Below are 13051 nucleotides of genomic sequence, written 5' to 3'. Positions count from 1 at the left end.
GAAATGCCTTCTTTATCAAATAACAAAAAAAAGCCTAAAATATGGTTATTTCCGGGACTTTACATCGGATATTTTTATATGATAAATTTGTTGGGGAAACTTTTCCAGGAAAGTTTTAATTTGGTAAGTTTTCTGTGCTAACTTTTATTAGATTAAAACAAGAAAGGAAGCTAACTTCGGCACGCCGAAGTTTGTATACCCTTGCAGATTGGTTTCGATGTTTATATTATAGATTTAAATGCTGAAAACACTCACAAAACAGAGTTTCATTAAATTTTACCTATTCTTATTATGTTTACAGTTTGACAGTTTCAGTTTTACATTCCCAGCTTTACATATTTTATACATTTACCGATCGCTTCTATGGCAGCTATATGATATAGTTGTCCGATTTTTATAAAATTTATACCAAATTCTAGAATAATAAAAAAAGCTTATATCTGAGAGTAGATAAACATACGTTGGAAAACAACGAAGCTATAATTTTTATACCCTGGCAGGGTATTTTATTTCCAGTCCGAAGCTCATTACGCATTGAAGGCGTCATTTCCGACCCCATAAACCATATATATTCTTGATCAGCATTAGCAGGCGCATCTTTCTGGCTAAGTCCGGAGGAAAAAAATTTTTAATCAATTTTTTCAAAATTTTATAAGGGGTTACATCATTAAAATTCTCAAAATTTGATAAAATTTTCAATTTCTAACTAAGTATGCAGATTTGTTAACCTTATAAAAACTAACATAACACCGCTTTCCGAATGCAAATTAAGGCATTTTTGACAGAGTTATGCCTTTTTTAGTTTTTAATTTGCTATTTTTCTCTGTTCAATTACAGACTTTCCATCGTCATCGTCATTGCCATCGCCATCGCTCCTCAGTCATCAGTATCAGTAGACCTAACACCCACCCTGGACAAGAACCAAGGGAAAGGACCAACGACACACGCAAAAGGATGGTGGATAAGGGATGGGAATGGAGGAATAGGGATCAGGAATCAGGGATAAGGAGAGGAGGAGCACCGCCAGAAGCCAAAAGTCAAAGTATCATGGCAGTTTCGATCCGGAATGTTAATCTGTCATAAATAGGACTTCCAGTCAGGTCTGCCGGCTACTTTTACAACAACAGCAACGAACACAACAAGCAACATTTTCATTTTAAAATACTTTATTTTATTCTATGTTAATGAACCTAAATAAAAACAATGAAATACATTATTTTATATTATTTTGTTTTATTTTATTTGTCCTATATAAGAACAATTAAATGAGCATCACTGGTAGTAAGTGACATGACATTTTAATGCAAAATAGCTAGATGAGCATCACTGGCAGTTAGTGAAATTCCATTTTCTCCCAATAATGCAAAATAGCTAGATGCGCATCACTGCCGTTAAGCCTGATTTTATAGCCTCCCAATATGGCAAAATAGCTAGATGAGCATCACTGCCATATAGCCCGATTTTATTGCCCCAATATTGCAAAATATAGCCAAATGAGCATCACTGATGCACATGAGCATCACTGATGCAAGTGAGCAAAATTTCTAAAATTTGGCCGCTTTCCAAACTGGGGTAACAGGCGAACAGAAACCAGCAGCAAGCAACTGAAAACTGGTATAAACTGTTATAAAAACTTTTGGGCAAAAATAATAATTGGTATAAACTGTTATATTCCATTTTATGCATTTATACCTATTTGTTGCCGACAACAACAGCTTGATGGCAACGACAACCTTTTTACAACAACATCCCTACAGCAGCCCATCGAAATTTCCGAACATTTCCATGCAAAATGCCCGTTTCCCAAATTGGGGTAACAGGCGAACAGAAACCAGCAGCAAGCAACTGAAAACTGGTATAAACTGTTATAAAAAGTCCAAGTTTCGAACCATTGATCTTGGAGTAAGCGAAGACTCAAACCAGATGTGACCATATTGTAAATTTTTTGGCTAATATGTTGCTTAAATGCACCTGGGCACACTGAAACTGACTTTGCATCAGTGATGCTCATCTCCATCAGTGATGCTCATCTAGCTATATTGCAATATTGGGAGGCTATAAAATCGGGCTTAATGGCAGTGATGCTCATCTGGCTATATTGCAATATTGGGAGGCTATAAAATAAGACTTTGCATCAGTGATGCTCATCTATCTATTTTGTCCCAATAAAGAAATATAGCTAGATGAGCATCACTGCTATTAAGCCTGATATATTGCCTCCCAATATTGCAAAATAGCTACATGAGCATCACTGATGCAAAGTCTTATTTTATAGCCTCCCAATATTGCAATATAGCCAGATGAGCATCACTGCCATTAAGCCCGATTTTATAGCCTCCCAATATTGCAATATAGCTAGATGAGCATCACTGATGGAGATGAGCATCACTGATGCAAAGTCAGTTTCAGTGTGCCCAGGTGCATTTAAGCAACATATTAGCCAAAAAATTTACAATATGGTCACATCTGGTTTGAGTCTTCGCTTACTCCAAGATCAATGGTTCGAAACTTGGACTTTTTATAACAGTTTATACCAGTTTTCAGTTGCTTGCTGCTGGTTTCTGTTCGCCTGTTACCCCAATTTGGGAAACGGGCATTTTGCATGGAAATGTTCGGAAATTTCGATGGGCTGCTGTAGGGATGTTGTTGTAAAAAGGTTGTTGTTGCCATCAAGCTGTTGTTGTCGGCAACAAATAGGTATAAATGCATACAGTGAAATATAACAGTTTATACCAATTACTATTTTTGCCCAAAAGTTTTTATAACAGTTTATACCAGTTTTGAGTTGCTTGCTGCTGATTTCTGTTCGCCTGTTACCCCAGTTTGGAAAGCGGCCAATTTGAATGAAAAGTTTTGCTCACTTGCATCAGTGATGCTCATCTGCATCAATGATGCTCATCTGCATCAGTGATGCTCATCTGCATCAGTGATGCTCATCTGCATCAGTGATGCTCATCTGCATCAGTGATGCTCATCTGCATCAGTGATGCTCTATTGGGACAAAATGCATCTCTCTAACTGCCAGTGATGCTCAACTAGCTATTTTGCATTACTGGGACAAAATGGCAACTTTCTAACTGCCAGTGATGCTCATCCAGCTATTTTGCCGTATTGGAATAAAATGGACTGTTTGTTCAACGGGTGTTGAATGTGCTTTAACGTTGTGTGGGAAGACCCTATAACTGTCAAACAGTTTTGTGTGTGTTTTCAGCATTTTATTAATGTTATAAATAAATATACAACTTTTATATATTTTCTTTTATTTTTTATTTTTAATTATTTAATCAGAATGGCTCGATTCTTAGTGATCCAATTGCAATCTGCAAGGGTATACGAACTTCGGCGTGTCGAAGTTAGCTTCCTTTCTTGTTTTCCTATTTATTTCTCGATCGTTCCTATGGCAGCTATATCATATAGTCGTCCGATTTTCATAAAATTGTTACCAAAATTCTGAAATAATTTAAAATGACCATATCTAAAAAATTGTGCAGTTATAATTTTTTTTTCTAAAAATATATCGAACATTTGCATGGCAGCTATATGATATAGTCGTCCGATCCGACTTATTCCGACATATAAATATAGAATATATGCCCAACTGGGGACATATTTTCAGTATCATTTTTTTAATTATCCAGGATTTTATTTGAGTATATAGTATATAGAAGACTATATGCTAAGTTTCATTCAGATAGCATTAAAACTGAGGGGCTAGTTTGCGTAGAAACAGACAGACGGACAGATGAACAGACGGACAGACGGACATGGCTAGATCGACTCGGCTGTTGATGCTGATCAAGAATATATATACTTTATAGGGTCGGAAACGTCTCCTTCACTGCGTTGCAAACTTCTGACTGAAATTATAATACCCTGCAAGGGTATAATTAAATTTAAAGTTTAAAAATTAAAGTTTATTTTGAGTTTGAGTTAGGACAATTTAAATTTAAACACATACAAATTTTGTTAACAAAATTGGAAACATAAATTTATATTTTGTAACTAGAGTAATAGTAATAATAAAATCAATAGCCGAATATACCCAACATATTTTATCAATGGGTACCTAAAAATACCATAACACCACAACAACAAAACATAAATAAACACGGAACCTCGATGCGGCGGAAATGGAAGTGAGGCCAGACTTTCGATTACCTCTTCCATCTAGTATTTTATATGTTTGGTGTTGTTTTTACTAATTTAAAATTGATATAGGCAAGGCAGAGATAACTGTATATAAAATTAACCCTCTACGTTATATGAAAAACATTTAAAATTTAATTTAAAACGTCTTTCTCAAAGACATTTACCATTAATTTTTAATTCTGGCCATTTTCTGTTATTTGGCGTTAGTTCCATATAGGCTTGTTTTTGGTTCGGGCCATCTGGTCACACTGGCGCAAAATAATAATATTTCCTAATCAATATACCTGATATCAACAACTGATGCACAAAACACACCGTCTCACCGACAGCCAGTACATGGAGGTCGAGGGCCTACTGCAGGTGAGTGAGAAAACCACATTCGCAGCCGTTTTCGCATTGTCTGATGGCCGCTAACACGCCCTTTCTTTTCGCCCCGCCGCCCCGTCGCCACCACTCCACCCACTCGACTTGAAAAACCTGGCCAAAAACACGCACACAACCGCATTTGCATTCGCACTCGAATTCGCGCAGGCCATGGACATGCCCACCAGCCACGACCCGGAGGCGGATCTCGAGCCGGAGTCGACGTCACTGTGCCGATTGAGCCGCTACAACGTGACCAACCTGTACGAGGGGCCAGCGGGCGGAGGGGCCAGTGGGGCTCCGGCGATCCGCCAGCGCTGCTATACAATGCCCCATGTGCCACCGCCAGCGCCGCCCTCCACGCCAACGCTGCTGACGAGCGGCAGCAATAGCAACAGCAATAGCAACGGGAACTGCAGTTCCTCCGTGTCCGTCTCCATCTCGCCCACCTGCTCCGCCAGCAGCCATCCCCTGGAGAGCCCACTGAACCACTTCATTTACGTGAAGAATGGAAAGAACCTGCGTCGCGAATCGCGCTGCGTCGACTCGGAGCTGTCCAAGCTCTTCAACGTGGTGTCGATCACAAACCGGCTGACGGCGATCAAAAACCGCAGCAATTCCATTTCCGGCACCGGCACCCAGCTGGCGGAGCGCGGTATCCTCAATGCGTCGCGCACCATATCGAAGCTAAATGGGGCGACGGCCACCAAGATCTTCAAGATCCATCGCGACCCCAAGGAGTTTCTGCGCGAAACGGACGAGGATTCGGTGTCGGCGCCGGAGTATGATGAGGAGGAGGAGGACACGCGATTCCGTTTCTTTCGACGGGCCCGCTACTCGCGACGGGGTCGGAAGTTTGCCCGAAAATTCGCGCGATTCGAACATCACGAACGCATGGAGACCATTGTGGACAGCTTCGAGGCGGCTATGAGCTTCAACGATGCGGACACCTGAGAACCGGAGGCGACGGCGCCTGCGACAGCGACAGTTGAGGATGAAGCATGGCAGATGGTCGGCCAACCAATGTGATGAATGTGAATTTCAACTAAATTATTTTAATTGCTACAAACTACTATTATTACGATTATTATTACCGATTACCGAGCTGTTCTCTCCATACATTTAGTTTCCTTTTAACGCCGATTGCCGTCGCCTCCGGGATCCTTGACTCCAAAACGATCGGAGGATCGCGGACGCAGCGCAGGGCAAGCATTTAGTTTAGAGCTTAGTTTTACGCCTACGCCTCCTGGGGCGGAGCAGGTGCAGCCGGCCACCGAATGGTTGTTTGCTCCACAAAACAGAATGATTCCAATAAATGCACAAAACGTGTTGTATTCGAGAAGAGAGATTAATCGACAAGTGTTTTCTTTGCTGTACTAAATGGGTTAAGGAATTCAAACTAACATTTGTAGGGTTTGTATCCTTCTGTCTTTATTAACGACTATTTACATCTAGTTCCGAGAACTGATCTGCGCTTTGGAAGCCCAAATAACAACGTACATATTTTATAATTTGTAGACTGCCTTAAGCCTAATTCGAGTAATTCCCACAGCTTACACGCGCTCCGTGAAGAAGTTTGCCATCAGGTTCTCCTCCAGCTGGGCAGGATCAGTGACTGGCATGCGGCACACACGGTCGTGGCAAATGTAAACCGTTGTCTTGCCATTGACCATCTTGAATTTATTTTGCACCCGCTGATTGCAGGCCTCGTCCGGATGCAGGGGATCCACGTGCAGGATTATCATGCCCGGTATGTAAAACTTGCGGCAAATCTCCACGAAACGTTCAGTGTCGGGGGAATCCGGTCCCACCACGGCCACCAGGTCGAGACCGTTTTCGTGCAGCAGCAAAGCTGACAGCATCTCCGGTAGAGCATGTCCGAAGGGCGAGACATCGGCAAAGAAGTTCAGCAGCTTTCCTGCTCGTTCGAGATAGGCATCCTCGTCGTAATAGTGCGACAGCAGGGTGAGATTGCGGGCGGAGACACTGTTGCCACAGGGCTCGGCTCCATCGTGGTCTTGGGAATTGAAAGAATGAACTTAGATGATGCAATCTTCGATCCGTTTTCTGATTAAAATTACCTTCCTTTAGACGCACAATGACATTGGGCGCATTTTGCTGCGAAAAGAAATAGGCTCCGTTTCGGTCGTCCCAAAACAGTTTGTCCTGCGTCTCCTGCAGCTCCTTGGCCCAACGCAAGGCGCTGAGGTCCAATGAAGCCTTGTAATAATCCAGCAAGCCCTTGATGAGGAAGGCATAGTCATCCAGGAAGCCATCTATTTGGGATCTTAAATGAGAAAAGAGTGGAGTTTTGATTTTTTGAAGGAATCTTGTTAGCAAAGGAATACTCACTCATTCTTCTCCAGACTTGCATCCCCCACACCCACACCGTAGCAGGCACGAATGAGTTGCTTTCGCTCCGAATCGTACATGTCCTTGCGCAAAAAGTCCAAGAGTTCCTTGGCCGTTTGCATATACTGCTCTCGCTTTGCGGTACCGCAATTGGCCAGCTTGGAGAGTCCTGACAGCACCAGGCCATTCCAAGCGCATATGATCTTAGTGTCTAGATGTGGCCGCGGTCGCTGGTCCCGCAGCACATGCAAGATGTCATTTGCTGTGTCCAGCAGCTTGTCCAGTTGCTCCGCCTCCAGATTGAAATTAGAGCAGGTCTCCTCGTCGGATCCTCGCACAATAAGTATGTTCTTGCCAGTGAGGTGACCATGGGGATCGCTGAAAGCGGGCACATTTCCCGACGGCTTCAGGCCATAGTGGTACGAATAGATTTCAAAAGCCCGCTCTGGCGAGATGTTCCCAAACCTAGTGGCCTGTTTCTTGAACTCAGCTTGTATCTCATCCCAGGTCCAGGCGTAGAAGGCTCCCTCTACCTTTACAGTATCCTCGTGAGTGGGCAACGAATCCGCATCTTCGCCAGCATAAAAGCCGCCCAAAGGATGCCGGAGGTCTTTAAGCAAATACTGGTAGATCTTGTCCGCATAGCCCAGGAAGATTTCGCTCCTGGTCAGCTTGTAGGCATTGGCAAAGGCCGCCATTAGCTGACCTTGATCATAGAGCATCTTCTCAAAGTGCACGTTGTGCCAATCCTTGGTGGTTGCATAGCGAGCAAAGCCCCCGAAAATATGGTCATTGATGCCACCGCGGCCAATGTGATCCAGAGTCTGCAGCACCATGTCCAGCACATCCACATCCTTGGTAACAAGATAGCCATGAAACAGGAAATTGAGACGAGGCACCTCCGGGAACTTGGGCTCGGAGCCAAAGCCTCCATGGGTCTGATCGAATCGCTGCTTGTGGACATTGATGGCTTCGGATAACTTGGCCTCGGCACTGCCCGGCTCGAAGGCCGCCTCAGCCACAGCCGAGGCATTCTGGTTCTTCTGCAGAGCGCTCACCAAAGTAGAACCTGCTTGCACTAGGACTTCCTTATCGGTTCGCCACTTTTCGGCGATGGATTCCAGCACAGTGCCAAAGGAGGGCATTCCATAGCGGGATTTCGGTGGAAAATAAGTGTCCGCAACCAAAGGAGCCAAGTCTGGGGTAAGCCAGACGCTCATGGGCCAGCCACCACTGCCCTTAGACATAAGCAGGAACTGCATGTAGACCTTGTCAATGTCCGGACGCTCCTCACGATCCACCTTTATGTTTACAAAGTGCTTGTTCATGATGGCTGCCGTTTCGGGACTCTCGAAGGATTCGTGCTCCATCACATGGCACCAGTGACAGGTGGAGTAGCCCACCGACAGAAAGATTAGCTTGTTCTCGCTTCGGGCCTTCTCAAAGGCTTCCTCGCACCAAGGATACCTGGAATAATAGGAAAATATAATTAAAATGGGTTTGGATTTACATTTTGTCTTTGTCTTAAGATGAACACAAAGAAAATTCCCTCTCCAAGCTTTGTTTTCTCTTTTAATTATATAAAAGAATATCCTTAGATACGAATTATATAGAAATATATCCCAAGGATACCCTTAGATACTTACCAATCCACTGGATTGTAGGCATGCTGCAGCAGATACGGCGACTTGGAGGAGACTAATCGATTGCCCTTCTTGGGTGGCTCCTCCTTGGATGCTTCTCCTCCGGTGGCCATGCCTCTAAAGTCCTGTCTGCGCCACAAGGGTACTTCGTTAGTATATCTTATGTAACCATCAGAAGATACTTAACTTACCCTTTAAGAGTTGGATAAGTTCGCCCTATGAATCCCAGCCGCAGACCTACGAATTTTGACGTTTCCGCCTGAAGTTTCTGGGTTGCTTTCAGAGTGCTTCGTATCCAGGGGAGAAGTGATCTGGCCCTGAACATAGCAAATCGATCGGGATAATCAGGGCGCGCGCTTGGCTTTCACTCGGCCAATGCCAATAAAACTGCAACGTGTGCAAGCGACGCAACTTGTTTTTGGCCCAATGTTTTTAATATTATTTTGCATATCGCAGCAGAAGTGTGACCGTTGGCAAGCCCTTTTAATATACCGACGGGCTTTTGGGTAAAATATACTAAACTAATCCATTGTACTAAGCCCCGGACAAGTTTTCATTTTGAATTTGTAATAAGCTTAGTTTTTAAAGCCATGTAAAAGTACATTAGAGTGGAATAATTGAAAATTCTTAGATGGGGGTTTATTTCCAATTCTTATGAAATTATTTATATAGATTTTTATTCATATAGTTTTATTAAACTTTGAAAATCAACAGTAAACATTTTTGTAACTGATTTGGAACATTAACTTTTAGGGATTAATATATAATAAATCTATTTTGAAATTATAATAACAAATTCTTTATTTAATCCTGGATTATGTAAAATAGTAGGAAATAAATAGAATGTAAAACATATACTTAACAAAGCTCCCTTAAAATATATTTTTCGTTGCCTACTTTCTGGCATTCGCTTTAAATTATTGCCAAAAGAAACAAGGAAGCTAATTTGGGGAATACCTAATTTGGATGTCCTTGCAGTTCTTAATCAGATCAGGAATGAAATTTTAAAATTTTAAATTATTCATAACTTAGCCAAAAATGCTTTAATTTCCATTCGGAAAGCGCGTCTATGCTAGTTTTTAAAAGGTTAACAAACCCCCATACAAAATTAAACTTTTTAAAAAATTAAAAAATTTTCTCAATTTTCAAAATTTTAATGATGTAACCCCTTATAACATTTTGAAAAAATTAAAAAAAAATTTTTTTTTTAGTTACCTTGCCAGATTGATTCCGCTGTTGATGCTGATCAAGAATATATATGATTTATAGGGTCGGAAATGACTCCTTCTCTGAGTTTTAAGCCTTCGAATGAAATTATAATACTCTCCAAGCCTATGAAAAAAAAAACCTCAATATACTTAAGTTTTCATAATTTTTATTAATGCATACAATTTATCTTTGCTTTGATAATTATGTAGAAAATGCTTACACCTATGCGGCCGATACATAGAATAATTAACCTACTAGCTAGTTGAAAATCACAAATGAACATACAATATTTATACATTATAGTGTGGGTGTGGTAATTAAGCACATCGTTTTAAACTAATACACATTACGGACTGCGAACTGCAAACTGCGGACTGGACTGGCGGATCTCTGGGATCAGAACTCTCTCGATCGGCTCTCAACTTTGAGTTGACAGCTGGGAGAATCGAAGCGCCAGGATCGGATCGGCCAGGCTTTAGCAATCGCTTTGGACTAGCGCATCGCCGAGGGCCTCCAGCTGCTCCTCGCTGCCCTTGATCCTCTCGGCCAGGTCGCGTGCATCGGCAATCAGCTTGGCCTTCATGTTGATGAAGTAGTCGTAGTCGGCGCACAGGTCCGCACTTAGGTTCTTGCCCAGCAGTCCGGCGATGCTGGTGCCGCGCCGATCGATGTCCGCCTTGAGGCGCTGCGCCTCCTCCAGCTGCTCGTACAGAAGATCCCGCTTCGATTCCAGCGCACCCTGTTTCAAAAATAATAATTATAAATTAATAAATTATCAAGTTAATAATAGTAGTAAAGTAAGAACCCACCTTTTCATGCTGGCGCGTTTCCAGGCTGCTCTCCGTTTGGGCCAGGCGCTCGGAGAGTGACAGCAGCAGGCTGGTGATGTGACCCACGTCGTCGACGTAGGTACGGAACTTGGACGCCTCACTGGGCCGCACCTTCTCCGCCAGCCTGGCGAAGAGGTCCTGGCCCAGTTTATCATTGGCCGAGCTCTCCTCGCCGATGGTCTGCTGTTCGCGCTTCAGGGAGCCAATTTTTTGGTTCAAATGCTTGATGAGCTCGTCCTGGAAAAGGTTTAAAAGATTCATCAATTAGTTATTTATTTCTTTAAATTTAAATTTGATTTTAATCACTCACCAGCTTCTGTTTAATTAAATTCGTGGACTCGCCGCCAGGCTCTCCGAGCTGCAGCTCCACACTGGCCACCTGGATTTCCGTGGTCGCCAGGACCGACTTCATCCGCATAAGCGTAGAGGTGCCCACGTCCCGCTTGGCCAGCCGAAGCGGCACATCCGGATTGTACAGATTGCTGACATAGTGCGAGGTGGGCTTGCAGCTCTTTGGTGTGAGAATATCGGCGAGCTTGTCGCCCGGCGTCAGGAGCTTCACCAACTCCCGGCTCATCAGCTCGTAGTCCAGCTCGATGGGCTGTCGCTGACGGGGCTGCAGAGTGGTTCGCGTCTGCTGCTCCTCGCGAGCGGCTTCGAGGTCCGTGTCCCGATCCTCCAGCTCATCGGTTTGGCAGGCCATGTCCGTTGTACTGGGCTTCGGTTTGGGCTTGGGATTCACCATTAGCACCAGTTCGCTGCGCTGCATCAGTTGCAGCTCCTTGACTTCCGGTTCCTTGGCGGGCAGATCGGACAGATCCTCTTCCAAAGGCGGTGGACTGGGCGGTGGCGGGGGCGTCAGCAGTGGTTCGTTGAGGAAACTGGCAGTGGGACTGGTTATCATGGGGCTGCTGTAGCCGCCGAGGAGACCAGTATCGCAGAGATGCGCCGACATCAGCTGCGACTGGAGTTGGGTGATCTTCTCGATGTTCTCCCGCAGAGATTCCTGCCGGTTCATCGTCGGCTTGGCTGGTGGCGTCATTGTGTTTGTGTTCGAGTTCAGGGTGGTGCTGATCACCTCGGCGCGGAATATGTGCGCTTCGGGCTTAGGAATCGCGTTCGTTATAGGATTGACAATGCACTCTAGAGAACTGGTGCTCAGACTGCAGTCCGAGTGCGAGGAGGCCGGCGAGAGGCGTGGCGGCGTGGACGTGGGCGTCGGGTTAGGCGAGGCGGTGGGCAGCACCTCCTCCAGCGTCGTCTCGAGGTCGTGGGCGGCTTGCTTGAGATCCACATGGGACTGGGTCACCAGCGGCGACATGCTCACCGCGTTCGACTGCTTTACATCGTACGACTGAGATCTGGTATATTGCTGCTGTGCGATTTGTCCTGGCTTCGTGCTCTTGCCATAACCCTGGCCCAGAACTGGCGTGGAGTAGCGTTGGCCGCCGTAATACGGTGGCGTGGCACTCGTCGGGGAATTCCCAGTCAGGTTATTGTTGGAGCCATAGCGCAGGGTCACGTTGGCATCGCCATTCGGCGAGCCAGGCTGCAGCTTTGGCTGTTGCTGGAGCTTAACGCCCAGGGGCAGGACATCTGGTAGGTTATTGGGCAGCTTCCCAGTCACCCCTCCATAGCTGGGCTTTGTGTGGGCCACCAGGTCCTCGTTGGAGGTCAGGGTTAGCTTGTAGATGCCATGGTCCGGATCTGTGTTGTTCAGCTTCTCGAGACTCTGGCGCGGCAAATACGAGGCCTTGGAATTCGATCTGTAAAATAAAGGAAGGGGTTATTTATTAGTTAAAGTTATTTCAAGATTGAGAAGAATTTATTGGAATTGGAATTACTTCATATTTGATGTTTTAGATTTCTTAAATTGACATTACAATACAAGAATGTTAAGATCAAGGTTCTTTAAGTCAGATCTACAAACTTATAGACCTTTTATAAACCTCCTTTTTGACCTATTAAAATTCTTATGTAAATATATATATATAGATATAGATTTCTAAACTAATGAGAAATCTTGCAGCTCATTAAATTTAAACGACTTGAGATTGTTAGTTATAAATCAAAGATCTGGGCTCAGCTTCCAGCTGGGATTTGCAAACCTATTTTCGTTTTTAGAACTGTCTTGCAACGCCCGACACCACTGCCATTAAATAAAATAAAGGCTGGGTGTCTTGTCAGTTGGCTGGCCAAAATGCCAGCTGCCCGGGGTCAGCCGTGGGGGTCAGCGGCAGTAGCCACCACGATTTGCAGTTAAAAGCTGTAAAAACAACTGACTGTTCCCCAAAGCCCACGGGCACGTCTCATTAATGCAAATGAGAGAGCGACCATAATCTGGACAGATGCTAATTGAGTCCTCGGCATCGGGAGAGAAGATGCTATCTTTATCCCGGAGCACCCACATATCGTCATATTGCCCTGCCATCAGATGGAAGCGAAAGCGTCGACGACCGAGGAAATTATTCTGTGCACGATGCGCGATGTGTTAAGCTGATTTCG

General features: G+C 44.3%; 3 protein-coding genes across 7 annotated transcripts in view; 1 reads left to right on the top strand and 2 right to left on the bottom strand.

The window, feature by feature from the left end:
- The first annotated feature begins 4372 nt into the window (after positions 1-4372).
- Positions 4373-5864, top strand: LOC108074740 (uncharacterized). Its single transcript, XM_017166912.2, has 2 exons — positions 4373-4509; positions 4681-5864. The coding sequence occupies exons 1-2, from the start codon at positions 4450-4452 to the stop codon at positions 5464-5466; spliced, it is 846 nt and encodes a 281-aa protein (XP_017022401.1). The 5' UTR covers positions 4373-4449; the 3' UTR covers positions 5467-5864.
- A 60-nt stretch (positions 5865-5924) lies between these two features.
- LOC108074739 (spermatogenesis-associated protein 20) lies at positions 5925-8963 on the bottom strand. Its single transcript, XM_017166911.3, has 5 exons — positions 8699-8963; positions 8511-8636; positions 6865-8331; positions 6594-6799; positions 5925-6529 (listed from the first exon to the last, which is right to left on the bottom strand). The coding sequence occupies exons 1-5, from the start codon at positions 8830-8832 to the stop codon at positions 6066-6068; spliced, it is 2397 nt and encodes a 798-aa protein (XP_017022400.1). The 5' UTR covers positions 8833-8963; the 3' UTR covers positions 5925-6065.
- A 902-nt stretch (positions 8964-9865) lies between these two features.
- Shrm (shroom) overlaps positions 9866-13051 on the bottom strand; it is a 49922-nt gene continuing 46736 nt past the window's right edge. For 4 of the 5 annotated variants that reach the window (XM_017166887.2, XM_017166888.2, XM_017166889.3 and 1 more), the window contains 3 exons: positions 10857-12312; positions 10526-10783; positions 9866-10455 (listed from right to left, as the gene is read on the bottom strand). In XM_017166887.2, coding sequence (XP_017022376.1) covers positions 10192-10455; positions 10526-10783; positions 10857-12312 — 1978 coding nt within the window. In that variant the 3' untranslated portion in view covers positions 9866-10191. Of the gene's footprint in view, positions 10456-10525; positions 10784-10856; positions 12313-12390; positions 12438-13051 lie in introns of those variants that run through there. The other variant, XM_017166892.2, reaches the window with a different exon arrangement.

This window comes from Drosophila kikkawai, chromosome 2R (assembly GCF_030179895.1).
Source record: "Drosophila kikkawai strain 14028-0561.14 chromosome 2R, DkikHiC1v2, whole genome shotgun sequence".
Classification (NCBI taxonomy): Eukaryota; Metazoa; Arthropoda; class Insecta; order Diptera; family Drosophilidae; genus Drosophila; species Drosophila kikkawai.
This window is presented reverse-complemented; position numbering and strand designations above follow the sequence as displayed.

Bases quoted from the DNA above. Each gene is read 5' to 3' on its own strand.
- LOC108074740 (XM_017166912.2), top strand. From the start codon at position 4,450: ATGCACAAAACACACCGTCTCACCGACAGCCAGTACATGGAGGTCGAG. The intron at 4,510-4,680 runs GTGAGTGAGAAA...GAATTCGCGCAG, and splicing joins AGGTCGAGGGCCTACTGCAG to GCCATGGACATGCCCACCAG.
- LOC108074739 (XM_017166911.3), bottom strand. From the start codon at position 8,832: ATGTTCAGGGCCAGATCACTTCTCCCCTGGATACGAAGCACTCTGAAA. The intron at 8,637-8,698 runs GTAAGTTAAGTA...CTTGTGGCGCAG, and splicing joins ACTTATCCAACTCTTAAAGG to ACAGGACTTTAGAGGCATGG. The intron at 6,530-6,593 runs GTAATTTTAATC...TCAATTCCCAAG, and splicing joins CATTGTGCGTCTAAAGGAAG to ACCACGATGGAGCCGAGCCC.